The 12,387-nt window shown below is 51.8% G+C and overlaps 2 protein-coding genes and 1 non-coding gene across 3 annotated transcripts; 2 read left to right on the plus strand and 1 right to left on the minus strand.

The window, feature by feature from the left end:
- Positions 1-4,172: 4,172 nt before the first annotated feature.
- Positions 4,173-4,607, minus strand: LOC120753400 (ribonuclease CL2-like). Its single transcript, XM_040065570.1, has one exon. The coding sequence runs from the start codon at positions 4,605-4,607 to the stop codon at positions 4,173-4,175; it is 435 nt and encodes a 144-aa protein (XP_039921504.1).
- A 2,538-nt stretch (positions 4,608-7,145) lies between these two features.
- RPS3A (ribosomal protein S3A) lies at positions 7,146-10,754 on the plus strand. The gene is made up of 6 exons (XM_040064792.2): positions 7,146-7,276; positions 7,520-7,623; positions 8,752-8,939; positions 9,111-9,319; positions 9,895-10,004; positions 10,589-10,754. The coding sequence occupies exons 1-6, from the start codon at positions 7,215-7,217 to the stop codon at positions 10,708-10,710; spliced, it is 795 nt and encodes a 264-aa protein (XP_039920726.1). The 5' UTR covers positions 7,146-7,214; the 3' UTR covers positions 10,711-10,754.
- LOC120753581 (small nucleolar RNA SNORD73) lies at positions 10,250-10,319 on the plus strand. The gene has a single exon (XR_005701168.1). It is a non-coding gene; the product is annotated as a small nucleolar RNA SNORD73 (small nucleolar RNA).
- Positions 10,755-12,387: the final 1,633 nt, after the last annotated feature.

The following is a 12,387-nucleotide window of genomic DNA, read 5'->3' on the forward strand; positions in this document are numbered from 1 at the left end:
CAGAGTAAAGAAAGATCTGGAGAACCTGTCTGGAGGAGCCCAGCCTGTTTTTCTGAGATAAGATGAAGAGATGACTCAGTTTCTGAGCATGAATGTAGGGAAGGGGTTGGTGGCAGCTCTGCAGGAGAGCACTGAAGGAGATGGGGACTGGCCATGACAGATCCATGTTGTGCTGGCAAGGGGGAGATAATTTGCAAGGCAAGAGGCTTGCAAAGCTGTAGCTGGGTACTCAGTGGGACTCAAGAGGTAGCCAAACGTTCAACCAGCCCATAAAACGAGACTAGATCCATTTTTGCATGCTGAGTTTCAATTTAGTGTCAAACACTGTTATAGGTACTGGCAGAGGGCCTGCCTGGTGTGGGATGTTCACTTTATCAAAACTCTTTCTCTTGAGTTTGGGCACTTGAGTCTGGTTCTGGTGTTGGTATTGGCACCTCGCAGCAGCATTCCCAGCAGACCAGAGGCCAACAATAGTCTTTTCAGCTATATTTTTATTACATTGGGCGGGTAGCCTCTTGCTGTCACATAAACAGAAATTCTTGGCTCATGGCTTTCCTGGTACTTTCCCCTATGGTAGCTCATGCTTCTGCTCCAGCCTGAACAGTCCCATGTTTTAGGTCTCAGGGCTGATGCTTGAGCAGGAGAAGTGCATTAGGATCTCTGATGGGTAGCTGTTGTGGGGAAAGTGACACCTCAGCCTCAGCTGAGTGCCACAGCTGAGACTGAGGACTTTGCTGTCTTATGCCCCCCCATTTTTGCTGTCCCCACCGTGCCATGAGCAGCAGCTCCCCTTTTCCTAGCAGGCATTCTTGTCCCTGTGCCCAGGAACCTCTGCAAGAATGGTGGAGGGGATAAATTATTTCCCGTGTGGCAGGGGACACAGATGACCCTGCACCCTGGGGACCAAGTGTGTCACCCACTCAGGGGGAAGGAGGATTGCAGGATGTGTCTGGGAGCACAGTTGCTTGAGGTCCGTGTGCCATAGGGACAGTGCTGAGGAGCGGTGGCTGGAGGAGCACCACAGACGCCAGGATCTCAGAGGTACTGTAGAGGGGGATAGGGCTGTTTTCTTGTCTCGTGCTGCCCCCAGGCAGCCTGGCAACCCCTTTCCCAGTGGTCCAAGCACACAAGAAAGGCAGATGTGCCGCTCAGAAACTGTCAGGTATTTTGCTGTATTTGTGCAGGGTGTGTTTTAAGAGCAAGCAATACACTGGAAAGACGTTTTTCCATGTCAGTTTTGGCATGCATGGCATGCAGCAACAGCCTGGTTTCACAGGACGTGTTCTGCCAAATCCAGGGAGCTGATATTTGACTTTTCTGAGTAAATATTTCTGAAGGTCTTTGCAGTGCCTGCTTAAGCAATTCTCTGCTATGGTTCTGAAAAAAATGCCCTTGCTTTTCAAGGAGCAGGAACAAATTTCCACAGTAGCACTGGAAATATTGACACACTGCTCATGCCTCTCATTTTATACCATCAAAGGCTGGGCGGTGGAAGCTCGTGAGCCATAATGAAGTGTGTGAGTCAGCATTATTTGTTTCATTTCCCTGTGCTAAACAAGCAACAGCCAGTTTCTGGTGAAGGAATTGATTGTTTGACAATAGAGTGAGTGCACAGAGCAGGCTGACCACTGTCAAAGCAAACTCTGGGCATGAAAGGCAAGCAGATATGACTCAGAGACAAGTTATAGGCATATATATGAATACTCTTCTTGAAACATTTTTTGTTGTGCCTTTTTCTTTTCTTCAGAAAAAGAAAGCACATAAATGGGAAGGCAGACTGTTAAATAAGGCTGAAGAGGTCTGAACTGAGCTCCCATTTCAGACTTTTCTGTGACCTTAGGAAAGCTGCTTAACTCCCACCCACAAAGCAGAGATGATCAGTTTCGGTGTTACAAAGCAGAATCAACCACAAACCTCACAACTTTACGTTTGAGTGTGTTAGAGAGGACATGAAAGTACCTAAATGAGGAAGAAATGAGAAATAAATGCAGTGATTTATTAAAATATAATATGGCAAAATTCCTTCCTTTATTTTCAGGCAGCAGTCACTCCCTGGCTTTTTGCTACTTGCTGTCATTACAAATTTGCTGACCACTGCCTGTAAACAGCCCACTGCTGTTTGTGGCAAAGGCCACAGCACCCTCTGGATGATCCTGATTCCTTTCTGGCTATTTTTTTCCCTTTAGCCTTCACAAAGAACAGACACAAACATATGCTGAAGAAACAGAGCTGTGTCTTAGGGGAAAACACAGCAGAGGAGCGAATCAACAGTGCAATAATGGCACGGGATGAGCTGAAGTGGTGGAGCTGCCCTGCCATCAAATGGGAGATGCCAGGAATCATCCAGACCTTCCAGCAGACTCAGGCAGGCGCAGCATGCTGGGCATCCCAGAAATGGCATTGCTGCTCAGAGCTGTCTCCCCAGGATGGATGAAGTGCACCTCTCCCATGCACTTCAGAGCCTGTAGTGCAAAGTTTGTGGGGTAAATCAGAGTGATGATATTTCCCTCTATCACTGCCAGGGTGATCTCAGCTACCAGAGAACAAGGGGAGAGGTGGAATCCTCCTCCAAGCCCTGAAGAACCAAGGCAGCAAGAAGCAGAGATCAAACCCTTGTACTTGCAGAGATCCCGGGGATTCCCTCCTGAGCCAGTCAGCTCCTCCCATGGCCAGGAATGAGCAGGGTGGAGAAGTGAGTCTGCTGTAAGTTGCTGGACCAGAAATGTCCCAAATACCTTTGAAACACCCCCGTTCCTTCCCAATGCACAGAGCAGGGCTTCCCTCACTGAGCCAGTGCTGAGAGGTGGAATTCACCAGTCCATGGATGGCCCTCAAAATGCCTTTCACCTGAATTTCAGAAAAGGAGCACCTGAGTTACTGGAGGCACATGAGCAAGAGGTATCGTGAGAAGAGAGGAAAAGGATTGGGAAGAACATTTTCTGCACTCCTTTTCCTCCTCAGCTACACTTTCTGGATGCATTTGGGCTGTCTTTTTGCAGCAGCGCAGCACCTGGATATCAGCAGTCCCATGGGACTTCTCATGCCTCCCACAGAAACAGGACCAGGGCAAAGGGGTCCCCCAGCCTAGTGGGCTGCATTAGGCAGAGTGCTGCCAGCATGTGCAGGGAGGGATCCTGTTCCTCTGCTCAGCACCACTGAGACACACCTGGAGACCTGGATCCAGTGGTGGAATCCCCAGTACAGGAGAGACATGGACATACTGGAGAGCCCAGCAAGGAACTGATGATGAGGAAGGGACTGGAGCATGTCTGATCAGAAAAGAAGCTGAGAGAGCAGGGACTGTTCAGCCTGGAGAAGAGAAGGCACAGACATGGGGAGCTTGTAAGTACTGGTCAGTACTGATGGGGAGAATGAGGGACAAGAGGTGATGAACACAAGCTGAAACTGTGAAATCCCATGGAGACTCAGGAACACAACTTCTGTATGTGTGTGCGTGCTGTGTGTATGTGCTGGTATGTGTGCCCTGTGTGCACAGTGCAGGATTCCCGTGCATTGTGTGTGTGTGTTGTGTTCAGGGTGTGTGGGATGGTGGCTCAGGGCTCCGTGTGGCCCCAGCTGGGGCTCGGTCCTGTGGGGGCCCCAAGGGGGAGCAGCTTCAGCCACAGAGAGGTCACAGATGGGGCCAGAGGCACGTGGGAGGTGGGATATCTGACAGTTTATGGGGCAGACATGGGGGAATTTGGGGGTACCCAGGGGCGTTCTAAGGCATGTGGAAGGTAGGGAAGCCCTGTGAGAGTTATGGGCTATCCGGGAAAGCACTGTGACACCCAAAGGGTCAGGACACTGGGGAGAAGGCTGGGTGCACATCCAGGGAGCCTTGGGCTGTGAGGGTGGTGGTGGTTATGGAGCACCCACGGGAGTTGTGGGACACCCAAGAAAGCGGAGAGGGCACAGGAGAGGGCAGAGACACCCCAGGGGGCTATTGGACACCCAGGAGGCTGGGGACACCCAGGGATTTAAAAGGCACATAGGGGCCGGATACAGCTTGGACGGGTTCGCGGTCACCCAAGGGGCTCAGCGGCACCCGGGGAGGGGTACGATCGCAGGGTCCCCCCAGAAGCTGATGCTGCAGCCCAGGCCTCTGACACCTCCTTTATTGGCGGCGCTGACAGAGCCCCCGACGGGCGGGAGAAGGCGCGCGGCGCCAGGCCTCACTGCGGGGCCGCGTAGGTGCCGGCGAGGTGCACGGGCAGCCCGTCGCGGCAGGCCACGCGCACGTGGTGCTGCGCCTGGCGCGCGCGGTAGGCGCAGGGCGGGCGCGTGTCCCCGCCGCGCAGGCGGCAGGCCGTGAGGCTCACGGCGCTCGGCGTGCTGTGGAAACCCGTGGCGGGGTCGGGCGCCTGCGAGCAGGCGGCCACCAGGTCCCGGGCCGGGGCGTGCACGAAGGTGTTGGAGGGCTTGCAGGGCCTGCCCGGGGCCGTCACCCGGCGCCGCGCCAGCATGGTCTCGCAGTAGCGGTGCTCCGCCAGCGTGGACGTCCGGGGGTTGTCCACGTGCTGCCGCAGGAACTTCTCGTAGCGGGTCTCGCCCAGCGCCCCGGCCAGCGCCGCCAGCGCCAAGGCCACGCACAGCACCCGGCCCGCCATGGACGCCTGGGGAAGGTGGGGTTAGGGCCGTCTGGACCTCTGGGCCCCCGACTGGAAATCCCACCCTGGGAGCTTGGTTGTTCTACAAATTCCCCCTCCCAAATCCCTGGGTCCCGTGCAAATCCCCTCCCAACGCGTGGAGGCCCATCTCTGGACGGCTGGGCTATCTGTGGACCTTGCCTGGATGCATAGGTCCCCTGAAGTTATGCGCTCCCCCGAAGCCGCAGTCCCCCACGGAACACTCCCTACCCGCTCCTCAGACCCCTGGCTCCCCTATAGATCCACTGCGTGCCCCAACACCCAGAGGCCGTACACAGCCTTCCTTCCCCGCTGGATGCCTGGGCTCCTCACAGACCCCTCCCACAGACATTATGGTCCCCCTCACCCGCACCTGTGTGCGCGCCTCAGTTTCCCTTATGGCCTCAGGCTCTCCAGGATCCCTCCCACTCCTCTGCACCTCTTTTATACTGGCCCCAGCTGTGCCCAATGGGCAAGGATCCAGGAGGAGGGGCAGGGTAAAGAGCAAGGTCCAGTGGATGTCTGGGGGAAGCCAGGTGTCCAGGAGGCCCCGCTCACCCTCATGGCCCCCAAGGTCATTAGGTAGTCATTAATGAACCACGTGACTGTCTGCCTTTGTCCCTTTGAGTGGCCCCTTCCCGCTCTGGCGTTGGCCACCTGTCCCTTGGAAGGATACCTGGGTCCTTTTGGGTGGCAGGGCAAGATGCGTGGCTCCCTGGTGGGGGGCAGGATGTCACCATCACCTCTGGGGCAGCTGGCAGATGTTCCCACAACTCTTGAAAGATGTGGCACATCCCTGGCTCTTCTACAGTGATAAGGGGCCTATGTGTTCCTTTTCCTGGTGTCCCCTTGCAGGCAAATTCCTGGGAAGTGCCAGGATGCATTTTTCCTCACTGCTACCTCCCATGCTCCCAGCTGCTCCATTGATGCAGAGACAAAGAGCCAGGAGCCAGCCCGAGCTGATCAAATACACATTTCCCATCATAATGGAGCCCCAAGGAAAGCGTGTCCCCTGCAGAGGGAGAGGCTGTCACGAGTGGGTGCAAGTGGTCTCCATCCTCCTCTTCTAAGACATCAGAGAGACTCTGATGGGAAGTGGCAAACAGAGAATGAGGTCCTGGGCAACACCTTTCCCAAAAGAGCTGTAATATTTCCAAGATTGGCCAGAGTGAATGTGCAGAGGGTCCTGCCCTGGGCTCTGGCAGCATTTCCACAGCCTCTGAAGAAATCCTCTCCAAAGGATTCCATAATCCCTACAGCCGGAACAGCTCAGGCACCTGGCCAAAACCTTGCAGACATTAAAGGTCAGCACAGCCCCCCTTGCTGACTCTCAATGCCCTGCTCCTGGGCATGGAAGGAGGATGGGGACTTTCATGACCCCTTGGACATACTCTGCTTTCCGCTGTCCTGGTGTGGGTCCAAAAAGGATGGCATCCACAGGAGGAGGAACAAGCCTGGATGCTTGGCAAAGCGCTGTCTCTTGCTGGCATGGTGCGGGTACCTGTGCTGGATCCCATCCTAGCTGGCAGAGCCTCAGGCATATCCTTGCCAGAGGCTGCTGTGGGGCTCATTGGTGATCCACAGCCTCTGGTCACCTCTTGTCCCAGGGGAGTCCCAGCTGCCTGCTGCTGTCCTGGCACCGCTTCTCCGTGTCCCATCCCTGCCCAACGCAGCGGGGCTGAGCGGAGCTCCTCCTGCCCTGTGTGCTGGGGAGAGGAGCCATCGGCCCAGGCACTTGGGGCAGCCAACACTTCTGGTTGTCCCCTCGGCGCCCCAAGGCCTGGGAAAGTTGCTGATTTTAGGAGCTCTCTAAACACAGAGTCTAGTGTAGAAAGGAGACATTGTTTATTCTGTGTGGGATGCAAGGTGGAGGTCTGACAAATCAAACACACCACGGGTTAAAAAGTTACATCTTTTATACACTAAAATTTACACGAGCCAGCCTGTCTAATGCATATTCCTCGTCTATCGATGCATATTTATTTGTATGACATGCTCATACGTGATGCTTGAAACACAAAGTTCTTCATTAAGCAGCTTCCATTGTACAAAATACCAGACGACATCAATTACGTTTACACAAGGTGACAAGATTCAGCCTGGGGACAGACAATTCAGCTTGAAGACATCAGAACGGGCAGGAGGTGGCACCTGCCTTTCTCCCGGGCTCAGTCGGTGCAGCAAACCCCGTCCCTGGGGCTCTGCCCGCCCGCACAGCGGCCGCACTCGAGCATCCCCACTGCCGGCGCTGCGCTGCGCTCCGGCCGCGAGTCCCGGGCCGGGCCGCGGGGATCGGGAATCCCGCGCCGGGCGCTCCCAGGGCCGGGCGTTCCACAGGCATCCGGAGTCCCGGGCCGGCCGTTCCGCAGGACTCCAGGCGGGGGCGCTCACGGGCCCGGGCCGTGCCGCGGCTCCCCCCGCTCCCCCCGTGCCGTTGGTTCCGTCCCGCCCTGGTACGTCCCGGGCTCGCCCGCCCCCGTTCCCGGCGCTGGAGGCGGCCCTGTTCTCGCAGGTCTCGCGCGAGCGTCGGTCTCGTATAATCTCGCGGGAGCGCGCGCGCCCCGCCCTTTCCGCGGCGCGGGCCGGACGATGGCGGTCGGCAAGAACAAGCGCCTGACCAAGGGCGGCAAGAAGGGCGCCAAGAAGAAAGTGTGAGGGCCGCCGGGGCGCGGGCGGGCGGTGCCCGGGGGCGCCGGGCGGGGCGCCGCGGCGGCGGGATGCCGGGGATGCGGGGCGGATGGCGGCGGCGGCCCGGCCGGAGCAGGGCCGATGCTGTCATGGCGTCGGCGGGCGTGGGCCCGGCGGGGCGGGAGCGGCGGCGGGCGTTCGGAGAGGAAGGCTTTACTGCAGCCCGGCCTGAGAAAGTCGGTTAAAAAATCTGCATTTGATTTAAGGGTCGACCCTTTCTCCAAGAAGGACTGGTACGATGTCAAAGCTCCGGCGATGTTCAATATCCGAAACATCGGGAAGACGCTCGTCACCAGGACTCAAGGAACTAGTGAGTGGTTGGGGTTGGTGCACTACCGGGGATTCTGATTGCTCCCTGTGCTAGATCCAAGCGGTTAAAGAACTTCTTGGATAAAAAACTGCTGAAAAGTGGGGTTTGCTTGAACTGTTACGAACTTGAAAGCTAAAAAAGTTGGATTATTTGAGTGGATTTTTTTTTTTTTTTTTTTTTTTGAGTTGACCGAATTTGAATAAATGAGTTTAGCTGCAGGGAAGTTCGTACACTGGGCCCAAACTATGAAAGGAAGGGCTCTGAAGCTTCTAATGAGTTCCTCTTGTAACCTGCCGATTTGGGAAAAGTTCAGGAAGTAAGCAGTAGTTCTAATTGTCACAGGGGGAGATGTTGGACGGTGCCACGGGAGACCTTAGTCCTAATAGGATCATAACAACATCAAGACACTGAATTCTCTGAAATTTAAAGGGTAAAGATTAGAGACGGAATTTTTGTCTTAATGTGAGCACTGATGTATCACTGGAGGGTAAATTCGGTTTTATATCATCTGGCACACCTTAGGAAGAGGAGACCTCTGTTAGGAATGCAGGGGTGTCTGGATAGCGGTAATAACCCTGCTTTTGGAAGCTTAGCCAGGCAGAATGGCTAAATAGCTTTATGATACTCTGCTGGTCGTACTCAAAGTTAGGATGATGATTGTTTCTTTGAACTGTAACATGTGAAACAAATAAAGTGAGGGTCACTGCCAAACGAAGTGTGAACCAGCCGGTGTTGTTAAAATGGTTCCTCGTTGGAGGGGGAGCTGTAAAATGATTGTGCTGGGCTGTCCATTGCTGCTTCATCTCTGCTGAGCACTTGTGGCTTTTTATATTTAGTTTTTTCAGTAGTGCTCATAATTTCCTACTACTCTGTCACCCCTTTATGCCTGAAACAAACCAGATTATTACCCGTGGTGGAATCTACTGCATGCTGCTCTTCACATCCCACACCTGATACTATTACCTTAAAAAGATTCCTTGTCAAAGGGAGAAATTTCCAACCTTGCCGGCTCTGTGATCACCATTAGAAAACATCAGCGAACGGGATTCCAGCGGGAATTCAGTGTCTGATTTGATGAATGTGCTTCTAATATTGATCTCAGGGGTTTTATTCTGTTCCGTCGCACAGAAATTGCCTCTGACGGGCTGAAGGGCCGCGTGTTTGAAGTGAGCCTGGCTGACCTGCAGAATGATGAGGTTGCCTTCCGCAAGTTTAAACTGATCACTGAGGACGTTCAAGGCAAAAACTGTCTGACCAACTTCCATGGCATGGACCTCACGCGGGACAAAATGTGCTCCATGGTCAAAAAATGGCAGGTGTGTGCGAAGCAGGGTCTGCGTGGCTGCCGGCGCCTGCAGGGAGGGAGGAAGGGAAGCGCTGGTGCCTGGCCAAGCTACGCTTGAAGCGGCGTCAGAAGCGTGGGGCGTGTGGGGCCGAGCAGCCTGTCTGCTCTGCGGGTGGCCAATGTTCCACGCTTCCTGTTGCAGACAATGATTGAAGCCCATGTGGATGTCAAAACCACGGACGGGTACCTCCTGCGCCTCTTCTGCGTGGGCTTCACCAAGAAGCGCAATAACCAAATCCGCAAGACCTCCTATGCCCAGCACCAGCAGGTCCGGCAGATCCGCAAGAAGATGATGGAAATCATGACCCGGGAGGTGCAGACCAATGACCTGAAGGAAGTTGTCAATAAGCTGTAAGCTTTGGCCACGTTCTTTTTTTCTCCCCTACAGTTTAAATTGTTCTTTGGGGGTTGGTTGTTGCTGAGTGCCTGGGGAGGGCTGGTGCATCCTGAGCTGTTTGTCAGAGGCTGGGCAAGGAGCGCCTCGTGTGGAGAAGCCAATCTCCCTTTTCTACAAATGGCTCCTCTTAGTCTCTGCATCCTGTCTGACCTGAATCCGCTGTCACGTTTGCATAAATGTACAGTTGCTCTCCAGAAGATTTGTGGTTTGCGTTTCTACGGACTAATGTAATTCTGATCTGTTGGGCTGTGAATGCTCTGAGCTCTTCTGATAGAAGTTTTTCAAAGTGTGCTGATTGCTTCCAAAAGTTTGCAGATGTGCTCTCAAAACAAGCACACTTGCACTATGTCCCTCCTTAACATTGCAAGGGAGGAGGTGTCTTAGAATCTAAATGTACTTGAAGAAAATTACTAAAATGACAGTGTAAACTTTTGTAGAATATTTTGTATTCTTAAGGATTTCTTTAGGCTGGTGTTGTTGGTAGAGAAGCAGGGAGAGTTTTTAGCGCTGTGGTGCTCTGCTTTCTCAGGATCCCAGACAGCATTGGCAAGGACATCGAGAAGGCCTGTCAGTCCATTTACCCTCTGCACGATGTCTACGTCCGCAAGGTGAAGATGCTCAAGAAGCCCAAGTTCGAATGTGAGTCTGTTACTGCAGGCATTTGGAGGAGGGTGTGGAAAGGAGTTACTTTAAATGTCTTTGCTCTTAGATAAAGATGTTACAGCAGGGTCAATGAGCTTAAGTAGTTGTAGAAGGGAAACGGTGTGTCCTTGTCCCCATGTGTGGCTTCCAGGACTGAAAGCCAAGCAGAGAGCATTCAGTTTGGAGCTTATGGAATTCTTGCCTGGGAAGTGCTGCTGAATATTTAAAAGCTTTCCTTTGGGAATGAATGATGACAAAATGTTTCGGTCCCAGATGATGTGGAATGATTCCATTTTCTCTTTTTCTGACATTCCCGTGTAATGCAGCAGTAGTCTCTTGAGTCCGGATCCTTTTAGAAAAAGGTGTAGTTTGTAGTTTCACTGCATGGCCTTAATTCACTGCTTGTTTCTGTCTGATTGCCACTGCAGCAGCATCTCTGTGCATGGGCTGTCTGCAATGGACTTAGTCCTACCTACAGAAGATGTTCTGGTGGTTTCAGTTGTATGTGATGAGTAATTGAGTAATGTAAAGCTGTTTAAACAGGTCTGTCTCTCACTGTTTCTGTTACTGCTTCTTTTTAGTGGGCAAGCTGATGGAGCTGCATGGTGAAGGTGGTGGTGCTGGAAAGCCCTCTGGGGATGAGGCAGGCACTAAGGTAGAGCGAGCTGATGGATATGAGCCACCCGTGCAGGAGTCTGTGTGAGAAACCAAAAATTGGTGGAAAATAAAAGGTTTTAATATACAGAACTAATGCTTGGTTGCCTGTATTGCGACTGGACAATATTGGTACTGGAGGTGTGGATGGGTTTTCAGTAAGATAAACCTATGGCCTTGATTAAAAAAAAAAAAATTATTTAAGAAGTACTCATGTACTTCTGCAGTTGTGTTGTGGACATGGGTGGAAGAACATGGGTTGTCTGTTTTGTGGATTTTCTGTGTTGGTTTTACCCAGTAATTTTAGTCCTTACCAAAAATTTTAGTCCTCACCTTGTGCATGTGCACAGAGGTTGTATTTGTGAGAGGTGCCTCAGAGAGTACAGGGAAGGCAGAAATTGCACAGGGAAACCTGTGTCAGAATTTTGTATTATTGGGAAATCTTACAGTTTTATCCAGATTACTTGCTTCAGAAAATGTGCCTGTGTTTAAATTTCTTGGTAATTTAACACAACCTCTCATGGGATAGGTGCGTTCTCTGCTGGTCAGAAGGTGTTTGAAGGGTTAAAGTTGTAATTATGATGATGAAAGCAGCATTAATTTTGAGCAGTGCAGAAATCCAGAATGTGCTCAAGCAGTAGAGTTGGGTGTTGGATTTTATCCTGTCAAATCTGAGGGGTGACCATAATGGAGAACCCGTGGAACTACTGGGGAAAAAAGTTTTGTAAAAAGGCAGTGGTCTATGTTCTGATAACAAAACACTTAAATGTTTTGCAGAGTAATTTTAAGACAGTTTTCCATTATCTAACAGCATTTTTGCTTCTTGTTCAACTTATGTTGGCTTAAAAATGGAAGACACTTTTTCTTGGTTAAAATGAATTCTGTGTGCTCTCAGTGTGTTTTGTTTAGAACAGGGCAACAAACCTAAACTTAGTCCTATTAAACTGTTGGTAAGTTAGTGATTTAAAACCTGAGAGCAGAATGCAGAGTTCACTGAGAGTGGTGGCTCTTGCAATTGGTTGTCACAGAGCTTAGGACAGGAAATAAAGGAAAATAGCAAAAGCGTTACTGTTCCAACAAAGCTGCTGGGGAAAAGGAGAGGGGCCCTGCTGCCTATGAAGGCTGTACTGTTCCCTGTCAGGGATTTTCACATTTTTCTGCTTGATAATTCTGGTTTGGACCAAGTAATAGGCAAAATGAGAAGAATGGTTTTGAACTTACTTCAGAATGCTGCGGGTGATGTGATTCTGTCTTATGATTCCAAGTTACAGTTATAATGTTCTGGTTTTTCCACTTTGTGTACTGGAAGGAAGAGTAGTGAGTGCTCAACGCTCAGAACCTTGGAACAGGGGGAAGGAATTGCTTTGTTCTTTCCATCTGTACTGCTGAGGCAGGTGTCACCTGCCTCCAGGAATCCCAGCCAGCCACATTTTTGGAGCTGTAAGGATTTATTACTCAGAAAATCTGAGTACTGTATGTTGCCAAAAGGTTAGTCCAAGAGGATTTGGGGAAAGAACAAGAACTTGGGGGTTTTTCAGGCTTTGAAATGTATTGTTTGGAACACTGCATTGCCAGGTAGGTGTTCTAGGTAAACGTAGGCTTTGTAATGTGATTTCGGGTGGGGGAAAAGCAAGAAGGAAAATACTGTGCATCCTCTGTATTCTCTCAACAAACACCAGCTGAAAAATCATGGGAGAATGAAAGCAGCAATCGGCAGAGCACACCT

The sequence above is a fragment of the Hirundo rustica genome, chromosome 5 (assembly GCF_015227805.2).
Source record: "Hirundo rustica isolate bHirRus1 chromosome 5, bHirRus1.pri.v3, whole genome shotgun sequence".
Lineage (NCBI taxonomy): Eukaryota > Metazoa > Chordata > Aves > Passeriformes > Hirundinidae > Hirundo > Hirundo rustica.